Source organism: Dermacentor andersoni, chromosome 1 (assembly GCF_023375885.2).
Source record: "Dermacentor andersoni chromosome 1, qqDerAnde1_hic_scaffold, whole genome shotgun sequence".
In the NCBI taxonomy this organism is placed as follows: Eukaryota; Metazoa; Arthropoda; class Arachnida; order Ixodida; family Ixodidae; genus Dermacentor; species Dermacentor andersoni.
In genome coordinates this window covers 272,353,291-272,370,263 of record NC_092814.1, presented here as the reverse complement: position 1 = coordinate 272,370,263, position 16,973 = coordinate 272,353,291, and the positions used below count along the sequence as shown (strand labels likewise).

At 47.2% G+C, this 16,973-nt stretch overlaps 1 protein-coding gene across 1 annotated transcript; it reads left to right on the top strand.

The window, feature by feature from the left end:
• The first annotated feature begins 13,611 nt into the window (after positions 1 to 13,611).
• LOC126547644 (uncharacterized) lies at positions 13,612 to 15,072 on the top strand. The gene is made up of 2 exons (XM_050195560.3): positions 13,612 to 13,629; positions 14,056 to 15,072. Exons 1-2 carry the CDS (start codon positions 13,618 to 13,620, stop codon positions 15,016 to 15,018), a joined length of 975 nt encoding a protein of 324 aa, XP_050051517.2. The 5' UTR covers positions 13,612 to 13,617; the 3' UTR covers positions 15,019 to 15,072.
• Positions 15,073 to 16,973: the final 1,901 nt, after the last annotated feature.

The following is a 16,973-nucleotide window of genomic DNA, read 5'->3' as shown; positions in this document are numbered from 1 at the left end:
CGACGCGGTCCCGAGACGAACAATCGGCATGCTGGTGTAGCCTATCGGACTTGTAACGAACTTTGTGGGTGAATTCTTGAAGACGTAGTTCCCAGCGACCTAGACGACCTGTCGGATCCTTAAGTGTCGAGAGCCAACAGAGAGCATGATGGTCCGTTGTAACAGTGAAAGGTCGACCGTATAAGTACGGCCGGAATTTGCTCACTGTCCATACAAGTGCGAGGCACTCGCGCTCTGTAATGGAGTAACTGCGTTAAGCGTGGGAAAGCAGGCGACTTGCGTACGCAATAACTTTGTCACGCCCACGTTGACACTGAGATAAAACCGTGCCAAATTCATAGCCACGGACCTCTGTAGGGGCAGATGAGCGATTCTGAGCAAGAATTGGCGAAGTAGTGAGCAGGGTGATAAGGCTGTAGAAGGCAGCAGCTTGGGGAGGACCCTATCGAAAGGAGGCGTCTGTCTTCTGAAGTTCAGTCAGAGGCCGAGCAATGTACGGAAAACTTCGGACAAATTGGCGGAAACAAGAGCATAAGCCTACAAAGCTGCGGGCGTTTTTGGCACAGGTCGGCCCAGGAAAATTGAGAACAGCACGAACTTTTGCGAGATCGGGGCGGACGCCAGTGAGTAGACGAGATGAGCTAGGATAGTAATTTGGTGGTGACCAAAGTGGCACTTCGAAGAATTTAATTTAGTCCAGCAGCGCGGAAGACGAAAAGAATAGACGAAATGCGTTCCAGGTGTGTCGTGAAGGTCGGCGAGAGCACGACGACGTCGTCGAGGTAACAAAGGCACATAGACCACTTAAAGCTATGCAAGAGCATGTCCATTATACGCTCGAAGGTGGCTGGAGCGTTGCACAAGCCGAATGGCATGACTCGAAACTGGTAAAGGCCATCTGGCGTAACAAATGCGGTCTTCTCACGGTCCATGTCATCGACGGCAATCTGCCAGTAACCGGAGCGCAGGTCTATCGATGAAAAATACGTCGCACCGTGTAGGCAACCCAATGCGTCGTCTATGCGTGGCAGTGCATAGACATTTTTCTTTGTTATTTAGTTTAGATGACGGTAATCTACGCAGAATCGCCAGTTGTCCTTCTTTATCAAGACAACAGGAGAAGCCCACGGGCTCGACAATGGTTCAATAATGCCATTGGTAAGCGTCTTATTAACCTCCTGTTGTATTACTCGGCGCTCGGCGTGCGACACGCGATAGGGCCGTCTCTGAATAGGCGGTGCATCACCGGTATGTATGCGATGCCGAAATAGGGAGGTTTGTTCCAAAGGCCGACCGTCAAGGCCAAAAATGTCGGAATAAGATGTGACCAGATGACGAAGATCGTCGGTTTGTGTGGGGGTAAGTTCCAGGGCTATCATCTTGGTAATGTTGTTCGTGTGCTGGAGGCGACGTGGCAGAACGAGAATTGCAGGTGGCGGAAGAGGCGAGAGGGAAGAAAGGTCGTACTCGTGCGACGGCGACAGTGTGGCGAGAGAGATCCCTTTGGGGAGTGCCTGAGGGCAGAACCTAAAATTCAGGAGCGGAAGGTAAGTTTTGTTAACCGATACGGTCACTACGGCGTGAGGAAACGATACGCCGTGCGAAAGTAAACCACTGACACAGGAAGTGACGACATAGTCACCATCCGACACACGGGGGTTGGGCACAGCAGTGATACAGGTCAGTCCCTGCGGAGATAGACGAACAAAGTCGGCGTAACAGAGCTGGATCACTACAGTGTCGTTAAGGTCGGTAACATCAGGGAAATCAAGTTGGACTACACCAGCCGTGCAGTCAATTATAGCTGAATGGGCAGATAAAAAAATCAAGGCCAAGGATCACGTCGTGAGGGCAATGTTCAAGTATAGGGAACAATATAGATGTGTGGCGACCGGCGACGCTGACGCGAGCGGCACACATTCCCAGCAAAGCGGCGAGTTCCCCCATCAGCGACTCGTACGACGCGGGATTCGGCAGGAGTGAGCAATTTGTTGAGCCGCTTCCCGAGATGAGCGCTAATGACTGAGATGTGCGCGCCGGTGTCGATCAGGGCAGTGACAGGTAGGGCATCAACTTCCACGGCGATTAGGTTCTGATCTGTCGGCAAAGTAAGGAGAGGATTTGCAGGTCGAGAGTCCAATGCAGCGTCACCTCCGGGAGCTGCATCTGTCAGTTTTCTGGGGATGAGCGTACAGAAGGGTGAGCCGATGAACGACGACGGGGCAAGGGCGAGCGTGACCGACAATCGTGCGGCGAGGGCGAACGGCTCGAGCGTCTCAGGGACGCAGAAATGCCGCGGTCATGGTATGTCGAGTCATTTGGAGCATGGAATGGCTGGCGCTGGTTGTCATTGTGGCGGTAGGAGAACGAGGAGCGTGAAAACGAGGGCTGACGATAACGGCAATAGTGAGAAATGTGCCCCACGCCACTACAATGGAAGCATATGGGCTTGTCATCCGGCGTTCGCCATTGGGCTGGATCTCAATAGCGTCGTAACGTCGGTGGAGGTCCATCAAGAGGGGCAGGGCTAACCGGAGGGTCTGTGATAAAGCACACGGGTTGAATTCCTGCGTTGACCAGTTCTTCGCGGACAACTGCATGGATGAGGGAGATCGTCGCTTGCGTATCCTCAGAAGGGTGCATGAATAAAGATGGTGATGCAGGCTCGATTTCGTGCCGCACAATTCGGACAACGCCATCTGTAGTGGACGATTGAAGAGCCGAATGAGCGTTTTCGCACGATGACGTAGCGGCGGTGTTGGGAAGCCGTACGAACTGTCCTGCAATGCGACGGCTCTTTGCGTCTTCGAAACGTCCGCACTCACAGATAATTTCGTCTACCGTTGAGCAATCTTTAAAAACGAGCAAGGTAAACGCATCATCAGCGATGCCTTTCAATATGTGCCTGAGTTTGTCAGCCTCGGGCATACTGGCATCAACGCGGCGGCAAAGAGCTAGGACATCAAGGATGTACGCAACGTACGACTCGGTAGCAGTCTGAGCCCGACAGGATAGGTCTTTCACAGCAGCGCATTTGCGACCAGAGAGCTTGCCGAAGAAGTCGCGAAGTTTTTGCTCGCATACGTCCCAGCTGGTCAACTATTCTTTGTGTGTCATACTAGGTGCGTGCTGGAACCTGGAGGTAGAAGACAAGATTTTCGAGCATCACTGTCGGGTCCCATCGGTTGTGTGCAGCGACGCGTTCGCATATGCCAAGCCATTCTTCGATGTCGACTTTGTCGGTGCCGTTACTAGAGAAGGTGCCGGGGTCGCTCGGATGTGTCAAGACGACTGACGGTTTCGGTGTCGTGGATGCTGATGGCCCGGGTGCGTCAGGTGCTGACGCCGTGCTTAACCCAGTGGCCTGGTTGTCTGTCAGCACATGGTAGGACTGCCGAGGACGAGCCCGCTGCGGAGTTCCGTCTTGGGCAATACCCAGCACCTCCACCAAAAATGAAACGGGCAGAGATATAAGGTTAAATGGGACCGTGTTTACTCTGCAGAAGATATGGCCGGTAGAAGCAGTATGGCTGAACGTTAGGTTAGTCCCACTACATCGTCTCTTTCGTCTTGTTGGTGATCGTTGTCTTTGTCGCTCTCGTGGCACCGTGACAATATATTGATTCGTAAGCGGACACTGGGTGAATGCAGATTCTTTTGCGAATCATCCAGAATAGTTATATGCCACTGAGACACAAGAGGTGCAGAATCCTTAAATGCAGCTAGATATGTACGTGCTTCTTTGTGCATATGCCTGTCACCGCCATATTTCCCGATTGACAAGCCGCATGCATTTCCTTCGTCCTCGTGATACGACTGCAGGGATGTGTGACAGTGTGCATCCACCTGATTTGATGTTTGCATTTCTGCATAGCTTGCGAGTAGGTTCGAACATAAAGATACAAAATACACGAGAATAAAGTTGTGACCTATATGGTGGATAAAAATAAACATTGCATGAAGTCACACTTTGCATAGCATGAAAATGAGCACAATGGTGTATATGGCCATTCGTTTTCTAGCACTTAATTAACAGCTTCACTAAAGCTTCGCGTCACAGAGATTCCAACATGTGCGTTGGACCTGAATAATTGTTTAGCATATTAGACACGTTTTCATCACATTAGCAGCTTTCGCAGTAAAAAAACACAGTGATGGCAGAATTTCGCCGCTACATTTTCGGACTGTGGGAACTGCTTTGCCATGGCCACATACCACCACTCCATCCATTCATTTCGGTGTCAGTCTTCTTTCTAGGTCCCTCGCAGCCCAACTTCTAAAACAATATCTTCTAGAAAGCTGAAAACAAAAGTTCGGGTGGCCCCCTCTGACAGATTGTTTTGATATGAATAGTGCACTCACCACATGAGTACAGTCTTTCTCATCGGCAGACTCTAAGCACATCATAGAGTCTTCCTTTTTCGAAGCTCTTGGAGTTGCCAAGGTATACGTGAAATCCACGTTTTTAAAAACATTTTTCCACTAACCCTTGGTGAATGCATCCAGCAAGCTTGTGTTTTGCTGTGGTGTTATGGAAAGTTCTGTTAAAATATCAGTTTTACTTTTATTTCGTAATGGTGCTTTGGTCCCCACATGAACGTGAAGCTTCCACAACTCAAAGCGAGTCCCCTCAATTGAGTGTTTTTGAAAATAAACAATATTTTCAACATACCTAAGATGTTTTCTACGCATCCTCAATGTCAAGAACAGATGTGCTCCACGTATAGCAACAAAACTATCACACAATTATTGCAGACATCACGCAAGATCTCATACCACCGCCCTTCTCTGAAGACTTTCAGAGAAGGGCGGTGGTATCAGGTAAAGTTCTATTCAAAGTACAACAATTTCTATATATTGTTGTGCGAGAAAGTCTACTAAGTGACGTGCTACGTGCCGTTGCTACAGTCATCTGGGAATCGCCACTACGCTGCAGCGTTTCCAGGAGCGCTTTTACTGGCCACAGCGGCGTCACACAACAAAGCAATACGTGGTCAGCTGCGATCAATTTCAATGCCACAAGGGACATTTAAGCGTACCATAAGGCATCCTCCACCCACTGATTCCTCCGCATACACCCTTTCAACAAATTGGTATCGACTTCCTGGGCCTCTTTCTGCGATTATCGAACAACTGATGGGTCATCGTCTATGTCGCCCGTAGTACTCCGTACGCAGAAACAGCAGCAATACCCTCGCCCACCGCTGCTTGCGTTGCAGATTTATTGTTGCGTTTCGTTATTCTACCTCATGGCTCAGCTCGCGTGATCATAAGTGACCGTGGTCGGCAGCTCGTCGCCGACGCTGTAGAAGACTTGCTTCGTCTGTGTAGTGCACATATCCGGCATTAAACGTCGTATTGTCGACATACCAACAATCTTGTTGAACGGACGAACCGAACGCTAACGAACATGCTGGCCATACACGTGTCCTCTGACCACAAGAACTGTGATGACGTCTCACCATTCATCGCATGTGTCTACAACACAGCAAATCATGAAACAATTGACTACAACCCTTTCTACCTTCTTTATGCTCGATCACCACAGATCTTCCTTGACACCATCCTACCGTGTTCTCTGTATACCGAAGATTCAATCACCAAGACCCTCTTCTTTGGCGAAGAAGCCGACTGGACAGCGCGTTTTCGCCCGGTCGTATCGCAAATCCGCTCGAACCAGCGGTACTACAGCACTCATCAACCAGTTTCTTTTGAAGAAGATGATTTACTATGACTTTGGACCAGTCAGTGCAGGCGAGGCTTGTGCCGCAAGTTTCTGTCACTTTAGTGTCCCGTTCGCCGTTTTAGAGCGCTTGATTGACCCAGCTGGTTGCACGCCCCTTGTCTACAGGGCAGCGCTATAGCAAAGCCCAATGTGCACATGCTGAGTGTCTGAAGTGCTGCTATTATTCCGTCACTGAACAATTACTCTCCCAGTGGGCTTCGTCTGCGAAACGGGAATGTCACATGGCGAGAAAAAGAGGTTGAAAAAGAAGAGGACGACGAAGGTCCATGGGGCAAGCGGCAGCATTTTCAATGGCTCTACCAGCCTTCGTCTGTAAAGAAACACACAATCACCCATAGCAATATAATCATTTTTCACGCTGAAACAAATTTTTTTTTAAATTATGCTGGAGAATAGTACTTTGTGACGTATCTTTACTTTGAATTCTCGGCTTGTAGCGAAACAATGTTCGAATAATCTTCATGAGTGGACGTTGTCCAGAGAGCATTTTATGGTAAATAAATCATCATCACTTTATTTGTCCCGCTCATTCCCTGTGAACTACCTATTTCGAGCATCCTTATTCTCACCTTTATTCCTCCCTCTCTTCCTTTCCCATATTCAAGGTAGCAAACCAGGATCAGATTGCTTAACAGGCCTATCTTTCCTCCCGTATTACTTCTGGCATGGCTATTTTGCAAAACAGCGTATTACGCAAAAGAAAAAATCATTATGCGGCATCACATCAAAGACTGCTGCATGCCAATCATAAACTGAATTTCATTTCTATGATATATATATATATATATATATGGATGAAATTCAGCTCTTATGCATAATATCGCTTTTGGTTGGCGTACGCATACCTCAAATACTGATGCCCACGCGCCATATTAAGTAAAATACGGGTTGGAAGTAAACGCCTTCTCTCGCCTCCAGTTTTTAACATTGTGGCGTCGCTTTAGAGTGTTAGAGTGCATGTGCAGCTTACCTGCAAATGTTTTTCCAGCAAAAAAGTTTATTTTCCTTCCGACTACCACGCTTAGTCTGAAAATATGAGTAATATGTGGTGGTCGCCGAGGAACGTATACACTGGACACTTGATGCGATGATTTTTTTTTAATTTTGAAGCTGTGCATATTTTTGTGGTTCGGGGTCCAAAATTATTGTTAAAAAGCACCTTTCTAAAAAGTTCTAAACACAGTTTATTATAAACGTCGCTAAGTAAGTGTGTCCACATTGTAATATTGGTTAATAGTGCCACTGATAACTTTATGGACTTCGCCGACAGCTTTTATTAATGTGCGCTACCATGGACACACTTGTGAGATCAGTTGTACGTCCATCTGTGCCTTTACACGCGTAGGGCATGATAAAAGAAAGCGAACATTCGTTTGCTTATTCGTATAAATCACGTTGTTAAAGTTTGTACCAAGCTCAGGGGCGCTATAACGTAAAACTATTCCAAACTTTTCTATTCCAATTCTGCTATCAGCCCTCCACGATTGGTCAAAAACTTTTTTCGACCACCCCCACTTCACCTGTCTGTCACGCGACGTCACGAAAACCGCGATACCTCCCCATCTGATATGATGTGTACCCACTGATTATGCATGATTTGACAGAAAAAAGAAAAACAGTTATTTCTGATTCGACCCCTTTTCGCCATTAGCCCTCGGCTATTGGTAAAAAGTTTTCCGGCTGCACCCACTTCACCTGCCTGTCACGCGACGTCACAAAACCGCAAGAACTCACCGCGTCAAAGTGACGTGTACGCAATACAGATGCATTAATATGCCGAACAAAACTGAATTTTCTTCGGAATAGCCGCAGGCTGCCCCGTTCCGAAAGGAATAGAAGATGGCTGCCGCCGATCGCTCAGACGCTGGCTACTCGCACCTGCCGGAGAGCATGGGTGTATTTGCGTATAATAAAACTTCTTGCGTGGCTGTGTAACGTTTTCGAGCACTTTCGGCACGTTTACCCTCTCGTCTGCCAACTCTTTGCTGAGGGTCCGTTTTAGCGTCATTCTTGAGCTTCCGTTGCATGCCGCCGCGATTTTCGACCAGCCACCGCAAGCTAAGTAAGGGAAAGCCGACCAATCGTAGACGCCGGCACCATCCTCTTCATCCTGTTATCGACTTTCAGTGCAGTGGCTCGGCCCCATCGAATCCCTCTCCACTTGAGCGTTCTCCTCGCCTCTTGTCAGCCAATTAGATACGACAAGCCGCTCAGTGTAGGGAATGTTATTCGTTTTTCAAGCAAACAAAAGTGACCTCCTATGAACGAGGAGAGCGTTTGATTGGTCTGTTCAGACAACCCTGCGGGTGACTGCCCGGTGCTTGCGTTGGTGGTTACGCAAATTTGACGTCAGGAGATTGGAATAGAAACATATTGGAATAGTTTTACGTTATAGGGCCCCTGGTTCCTTACTCACAGATGGGGCAACAAGCAAGGACTTGACCATCTCGCGCCTAGAAGAACGCAAGTGCCGGCAGTAAAGGTGTCCGAGAGCTGCTGGTGGGCAGTAACACAAGTGGCTATGAACGGATAGCTGTATCATCCGAAGATGGTCATGGCAGATCATCGTATGCGTGTCACAGAGTGCCAGGTCTCGACGTGGGCACACAACTCTTGGACGCAATCGTTCCAGTTCACGATCCAGTATCCTGGTGGGGGGCACGCACTGCTTTCCTTAAACTGAATGCCCAAAAACGCCAGTGTACCATCATAGCGCGAAGCATTAAAGAGTCACACGCATGGTTTTATTTTAGTGGTGACAACCATTTATGGGATTGCCAACCTAGTACCTGCTGAAGATGTTGGTCTGTCTGTTTCTTCGTGGTAAAAGAAATGCAGACCCGACGAACGTGTTGAAATCTATGTGAAATGGTTAAGCGGCGAAAACTAAATGCGATGCTACAGTTTTGTTTATTTTCATCCCATACAAACAAATTTAAAACAATGTTTGCGCATGCACCGCGCAGGCCAGTACTTGTTTTGCTGTTGCTGTTTATGCATTCCATCGCTCACAAGCTATCTCTGAATGCATTCCCCAAACGAAGCAGTTTACGAAATTATATCGTTTCTTTTATTGCCGAGTTACCGAAACGTAAACTCGATGCAGTGTGTGTGTGTGTGTGTGTGTGTGTGTGTGTGTGTGTGTGTGTGTGTGTGTGTGTGTGTGTGTGTGTGTGTGTGCGCGTGTGTGTGTGTGTGTGTGTGTGTGTGTGTGTGTGTGTGTGTGTGTGTGTGTGTGTGTGTGTGTGTGTGTGTGTGTGTGTGTGTGTGTGTGTGTGTGTATGTGTGTGTGTGTGTGTGTGTGTGCGTGTGCGCGCGCGCGCGCGCGCGCGCGCGCGCGCGCGCGGCAATTTTCAGGTGTTCTGGTAAAAACAAATGGACGACCTAAATAAGATTATCCGCTCCCTACAATCCGTATATTTTATCTCCTTTTCTGTTAAATGCAACAAACCTTATCAAATTAGGTGCAGTGTATGCTGAGCGAAACATCTTTTTCCTTTCAGTCTATTTAGATACAAGGTGAAGTTTCATCTTAAGCACTCGATGACAGGATACGAAGGGAACATTTCTTGCACCAGTTCCGTTCTTCGCCGCGTCCTTCGCTGGTTTACTTGAATGGTCTTCCCAGCAAAAGCTGTCCACAAAAGCTCGTGATAACACACAACTGTGACTAAAGCTTTCATTTACGTCGTTGATGTCGAAATTATGTCGTGTAACATCTGAGGCCACCTGTGCCCTACTCGGGCAGTATTTTGCTAACCGGCTGCGTGTACACCTCTAATTATTTTGATATATTCGTGCCGAAACTCAAGCCTGCTGGTAGTCTTTTCAGTGTTCGCCAATTCGCCGCTGATCAGCGGTGGAAACAATTTAAAAATACATTCAATTTTAATTACGGCAACCGCCTCAGCAATCATTTTAAGAAGCCAGAAGTCACAATCCTACCTTCCTAAGCTATTTGAACTCTTTAAAAGCAGCGCAATATTTCTAGAGAATCGCGTAATGAAGTCATCCACATAATAAAAATAACCTTTAGAGACAATCAGATTATGAGCTGGACGTAACGAACAAAACTAAAATTATTAGGATTGGCATAATACAAAGCCCGGCATTGTCGTTTGCGTTCTTTTCTTTTTTTTCTTTTTTTTTTGTGTGTGCGGAGTGTTGGTGCACTTTATGCGACCTGCGGCAGGCTGTGCTCATTCAGAACCTAAGTTAACAAATGGAGGCCTTTCCCCTGTGAAGCTTTCATTTGTTGCTGAAAAAAAATCGCAAATAATATGATCACAATAATAAAGATTGCCATCGGCATTTTGTTTCGCGCTTTTTCTTAACTATGGCGCTGTCAAATGCATTTCACTAGGTCCACCAACCATGGGGAGTGGCGAAGAAGAAGAACGTAAACTTTATTTTCAAATCAATGATTTGAGTCCGGCGTCTTTGTAGTGGGCCTTGGCACCCGCCGCGGACGCGGTTCCGAGACCTTGTCTCGAAGCTGTTTCCTAGGCTCGCTGGACGGCCCAGAGTTGTGCTGTCAGGTTCCAGCTGAGCAGTACGGTGTTCCAGCGCGAGCGGAGGCTGGCGGTGGAAGCGACAGAGGGTTCGGCACTGCCCGACTTGTTTGCTAAGTCCCGACGCTTCCATAACATGTGATTAAGTGTGGCAACCTCGCCACACGATGTGCATCTGTTTGTAGTGTACATGTCTGGGTACATGGCGTGCATGAGTCTGGGGTTTCTGTAAGAATCCGATTGTAATTGTCTGTAGTGTACTGCTTGCGTCCTGTTTAACCTAGCGTGAGGGAATGGGTATACGCGTCTTTGTAACTGGTAGTGTGTCGCGATGTCGTGGAACCTGGTCATACAGTCCTCACACGCCCAGACATTTGCAGTACCCCGCGAGGGCTCTCCGATGATGCTCGGTGAGTGAGGCCTCGAGCAACGCGCTGAGCCGCTTCTCTTGGGGGTGCTCAATCCAGTGTGTGCCGGGATCCATAGCAAATGCCTTCGGTTATCGAAGTCGGCCTCTCCCTGGTGTATGGGAAGTCGCTGGAGTGTGGATACGCCTCTTGCGAGATGCGGCCATTTGCAAAATTCTGAATTGCCGTTTGCGAATCGCACATCACGTATGTAGCTTTGGTTTGTGTGAGGGCCAGTGCTATGGCCCCTTCCTCTGTCGCTTCGGCATGTGCCGTGTTCACGGTGACGCTCGTGAGGTGGTTGCCTTGGTGGCTAGTAACTGCCGCCATGAAACTCTTCCGTTCTCGATAACGGGCTGCGTCGGTGAAGACCGCCTCCTTGTCGTTGGAGCAACTTTGGTTCATGTGTTGTGGCCTGGCTTTACGTCTGTCTTCCCGTGTGGTGCTGGGGGTGCATATTGCGAGGCAACGTTGCTCGCAGTATGGTTCTTGGAATTTCTACTTTGATGCCATGCTGCGAGTGGTATGTGATGCCGAGCTTTTCGAGCACGTGTCTGCCCGGTCGGGTCTTGGATAGGCGCTCGAGTGGCGAACCATAAAGAACTTTTTTTCCTAATTCATAAACAGAAATTTGCACATGAATACCACCTCTAGAGGCCAAGAGCTGGCCACAGACGCTGAAATGCATTTTTTTGAGAATGTCTAATTACACAGTAACAAAACTGAAACCTACCAGAGCATACATTGATTCTACATTCCCAGCCGACTAACCATGCATGTTGATCTACTGCTTCGTTTTTTTTCTCTTTTCTTTAGCAAGACAATTTGACAAAACAAAAATGCAGCTTGAACTGGGCGAATGCAGAAATTACTCAATTCTGCACAGGAAAAGGTGACTTCAAAGAAATTTAAGCCATAGATTAGAATGTAGAAGTGTTTATGAATAGTTTAACGACTTGCCTTTTTTATTGCGGATGTGCGAACAGCGTATCGGTGAAGTAAAAAAAAAAATTATTCCCGGAAGGCATTTTTGCTGGCTTGTACAATATAACGGATATGAAGATTTAAACTCGCCCAAGCCTAGAAATTTCCACAGTCTAGATGCGGCTCCAGCGTTTTCCTACCCGCAGTTGTAGCAATGAAGCAAGGTTTTTTTGAATGTCAGTTCTACGGTTCAATTTCGACGCCGCTCATGTATAGTTCTTCGCCACGGTTCAGCTTAATTTCACCGATTGGTCGAGCACAGTGATGTCACTTCTTGCATCATAGGAGTTATTTAACGTTTATAAGTCTTATCATGGCGGTGAATATCGCTGTTCGCCACGTATTGACCAAGCAGCGAAAGTAATCCCAGTATTTTGAATCTCTATTCTTTCAGACTGCACGTCACCGGGGGGCCGGAAGGTGAATTTTTAAGCAATAGATTGACTCGCCTGATACCAACTCGAGCCCACCGAAAGTGTAGGGAAGGATATGAGGGCGCGCACACACACACGTTATTGTAGCACGTGTAGAGATCCTATTGAGTTCAAATATAGTGTGCGAACACATCATGCAGCAGTTTTCGGGATTCACATTTATGTACTGTCGATTAAAGTGCGTTGCGACATCACGTAGCAATGTGTGTACGCTTTTGGTATAGAGAATTTTCGCTAACGTTTTTTATTCACCCTTTTTTTTTTGTTGCGATTCTTGGTCGTCGATGGCAGCACCAATCTGTGAAAGAATATAGACGACGCATTCGCTCTAGCACTTCTCAGTGCCTTAATATATTTATATATTAGTTTTTATAACGCTGCTCTAGATAACTGGCGCATTTCTTGAGATCATTAGCAAGCTTTTTCAAGGTTTGGACAATTTTTTGAAAAGCCTTATTCTCGTTTATAAACTTCGAATTTTTTTGCAAAAGTCATTTCCGCTCTCCTTTTCAAGATCTTTTTAGCACCGTGTGGACAATCAATGCCATGTGTCATTTTTTTTTTATCGTTACACAGATAGCGAATATTGCTTAACAAACCTCTCTCCAATGATTTCCGCGTTGTCTTTAGTTCTTCTATGAATTGGATAAGTTCCGCCTTAAGCTGCTTTCTTCATCCTTTGCAAGCTCATTTGTCATTTTACTCACCAATGCTCAATCAGAAAATGGAAAAACCTAAACAAGAAGGCATCGCGACAAAAACAATAAAGTAGCGCATTATTGCAATGGCAATAACGGAAGAGTGCAAATAATTGGTCGTTCGGTAAGAGTGGTCCTGTGTTTCTTGTGTTTTTTTAGCGGGATAACTTGCAGAACTTTGGCGTTGCCACTGACATAAGATTCCAGAAAAACCCATATCCCTTATCCCCCTCTGCTGAGAACAAATCAGCAATTATAACGAGATCAATTCTGTAGGGGTGGTGACGTTGCCTCAGGATGGTTAAGTCTGACATATCACACCAGCAATTATCACCGAAGCGTTTCTTTAAGAATAATAATTAAAAAAACACAGCTGCGCCCTTAGTAGCGAAGAAAGCCAATTCACGGAATATGTGGGGAAGAAACGCTTGCGCGCAATTGAATGGAATATCAGTTCGTGGAGCTTGTGTTTGTTTCAAAGGCTGAAACCTATGCTACGCATCCGCCTCCATTATTTCTTCCTACGCAGCCTCATCTAAATTCCGGCTGACGTCTCCTCCGCTCCGCTTTACACGTCCGATGGACGAGAGAAGCGTTGCCGAGCAAAGGTTTCGAAACGCGGCGTTCGTGTGCATGCAGAGCCAGAAATGTGTACATAAGCTAGGGTATTGCCGCGCAATGGCGCACGAAACCAGCAGTAATCGTTCTACGAATTGAAAGTGAAACACAATGCTAGAAGACTGACCGCAACCAAGAAGCACGTATAAGACGGGTTGTATATTTAAGGACCGAATGGGAAGCAGCTCAGATAGCACCAGCCACCAGACAGGAGCAACCATGAAGACCGCAGTGAGTCTTAGATCCTACGTTCGAAAAATGTTCTCGCTAGTGCTGTTCTTTAGTGCCCCCGGTACTGTGTCCTTAAAAACAGTTTATTTACACTAATGTGGTTTATACCAGGCCACCAGAAAGTTTTGGAAACAACAGGCCAGTGGAAATGCTAGGTTTCGAGATATGCTTACTGTGTAACGATTTCAATAGAAGATCAAGCGTAATGAGGCTGGTAAAATATGTAAGGTGTGCTTTCTTCAGAATGGATCAAGACAAACTGGTTATCCAGCAGACTTGAAGCTACAGCGGCTACAAGCTTATGTGCCTTTCTCCTTCATTGTGCTTCTGTACAATCGTGTAACCCCATTTTATTCACTTAAACGAAATATGTATTTTATTTGGTCTGTAAAATCCTAAATAATAACGGGCATATTCTCTGTGCAGTTTATTGTGTTTGCAGTACTGGCCTGTTCAGCGCTGGCTGAAGACAGCAAAAAGGCAGCGAAGAAAAACGAGACCGCAGTGGAAGGGCGAGGCCTCTTCTTGGGTAGCAACAATGGATTCCCTGGCTGTCCACCATGCCCGTGCGGGTACGGTGGCGGTACCGGAGGCTTGGCAGGTCTTGGCGGCTATAGTGTTGGTCTCGGTCAGGGGGCCGGACCTGCTGCAGGCCTTGGTTCAGGAGTTGCCTTAGGCTCTGGTGCCGGCGTCGGCCACGGAGTCGGAGCAGTAGGTCTCGGTTCTGGTCTCGGAGACGGTCCCGCGGCCGGAGTAGCAGGGCTTGGTCATGGTGTCGAGGCCGGTCATGGAGCTGCAGGAGTAAGCGCCGGTTCCGGGCTCGGACTTCAGCACGGAGCAGCCAGAGGAACCCACGGTGTCAGCATTACTCCAGAAGCCGGCGATGCATCAGGTGGCCTCGGAGACGCAGGAATTGGTCTCATCGGCGGGTCCAGCCCCGTGCTCACTCCTGGCGCTGGCGTAGGTTCTAAAGTCGTTGGAGCTGGGGCAGGAGTAGGCGCAGGACCTGCGGTTGGACCCGTAGGGGGTGCTGGCGTCGTTGGAACTCCTGTCGTCCCTGGTCCAGGCATCGGGGCTGGCACTGGGGCTGGCCATCAGTCAGCGGCTTCCGGCTACTCGGGCTTTCAGACTGGCTCCGGATTCGCCAACAAGGCCGGTGGGCACAAAGCTGGGCAGGGAAGCTTCGCCTACAATGTGGGTGGCTCAGACAGCAACTCGTACGGCCACAGCAGTTCTTATGGTGACTCGAAGAGCTTCGGCCTGAGCTCCAATGAAGGTTTGAACCGTGCTCGAGGTCAGGGTAGCCACGGAAGCGCCTTCAACAAGCAGGCCGCCGGCTCAGAAGCCTCAAGCCATAGCTCTGGGGTCAAGACAAAGGTGGTCGTTTGAAAAATGTAGGCTTACTTCTGAATCGACGTACTTAGCCAAAGAAACACCGCTTGTGGAAAGGAAATAAAAATATATTTTTTTAACTTGTGTCAATTACTCATTCACAAATAATGACATTAAGCGGAAGAGGTCCGAATGGCCATGATAGCCTATAAACATGGTTCATTAAGCTACACAAATGAAAAGGGAAACGGAGTCTTGTGCGTGGATAAGAGAACGAAACTATCTGTACTGCGTTGAAGCAGGTGATGGCTACATTCACTCTGCAATAAATTGAATAGCAGCTAATATCGCCAGAGACAGCTGGAGCCTTTAATGTAATCATTCTTCCTGTGCAATACTCCACGGCAAGGAGCAGCATTTACTGACATGTTTTGCAAAGCAGAAATAATCTTCATAATGACAAAGGGTATGCGTTTCACCATTGATAATTACAGTACACCGCAAAAATGAACCGGTTTTGATGTGCTGACAAGTAATCTGAGTGAGTGAGTGAGTGAGTGAGTGAGTGAGTGAGTGAGTGAGTGAGTGAGTGAGTGAGTGAGTGAGTGAGTGAGTGAGTGAGTGAGTGAGTGAGTGAGTGAGTGAGCTTTATTTGGTTGTTTCCGCGTCCTGAATGGACAGAGTGTACTGGGCACCATATTATCTCAAAGCTATAGAGGGGATTAAAAAATTTAATATAAGTAATTAGAGGCAGCATGGTCACGTTAGAAAGACCAAGTTACTCTTGTGAGTATCTATTTACTCCGTCAAAGTAGCTCGTTCAGTTAAATGCGAAGTTTCATTTTTTGAAGGAAGGGTGATACAGAGACATGTGTGCTGCCCTGTGAGAGCTGCTTTTGTTTGTCAATCTTTCTACATTCGCGCATGTACCTTCAGGCGGCGAAGGATCTTATTAAAATAGCGAACAATGCAATTTAATGTGGATGGGCCACTTGATTAGCGCTAGCGAAAATGTTTCGGCTACGTAAAAATAGTCGTGCCAATGGTAAAACGGAGCAAGTGGTCCTGCATTTGCTAGAATAGCATTATTACAAATTATAGCGGACGCGCCGTGCGAGGTAAGACGAAGGTGTTACTTTGTTGTGGTGCGCTTCCTCATTATGAGCACACAAGCTGATCCAGGCACTAAGCCCCCATGAGGGGGCCTGGCTCAGCTGCCACGTGTAAGTGGTGTGGCATCGTTTTGGCGTTGGTCACCACAAACTGCGAGCTACCTTTCCCTCGTGAAGCGCGCAGCCAATGGAGTGCCCAGCGGCATTGAGGAGGAGGGCAAAGGTATTGAGCCGAGTTAATTCTTCCGAGTAACGCCTGGGACCGCTGGTGTCACCGCACGTGGAGGCGCAATGATGGGGCTATTTTCATATTTCGCGCGATTTTTTTAGAACGAGGGAAAATAATTGCGCGAGACATAGCACACCGAAAACAACTGAGTCGAGTGTTTTAAAACAAAATTATTGCTTTTCTATCCAAATTTGCTCCCTCGATTCAGTAATAAAAAGGTTCATTAATTATTTTATTTATTTATTTACAAAATACTGCGGTCGAAAGACCAAGCAGGGGGGCGTAACAAAAGCAGTTGACAAAGAAAAACATTAAAAAAACACAAACACAAGAAAACATAGTGAAACGGTACAACACACCCTAATACATAAATATAATCCCAAGTTAGCAGGATAGGACAACATTTCAAAGCACAACCAAACAGACACGCAAAATGAAAACTTGATACAATGTGATACTTATTTAATTATCGAGACTTCAATTATGAAAAAAAAAGATCCTTCGGGTGCGCTACATCACTGCTGACAGAATACCATTGGTTGTGTCCTCCTGCATCCAGTAGTTTATTTTTAAGAGCTCCGCCAAGGTTAGCTGGGACACCCTGCAGAATTGTCTGCCACGGCTATCAAAAGTACGCGTACAACTTATGGTCGAGTTCACAAAACGATAGT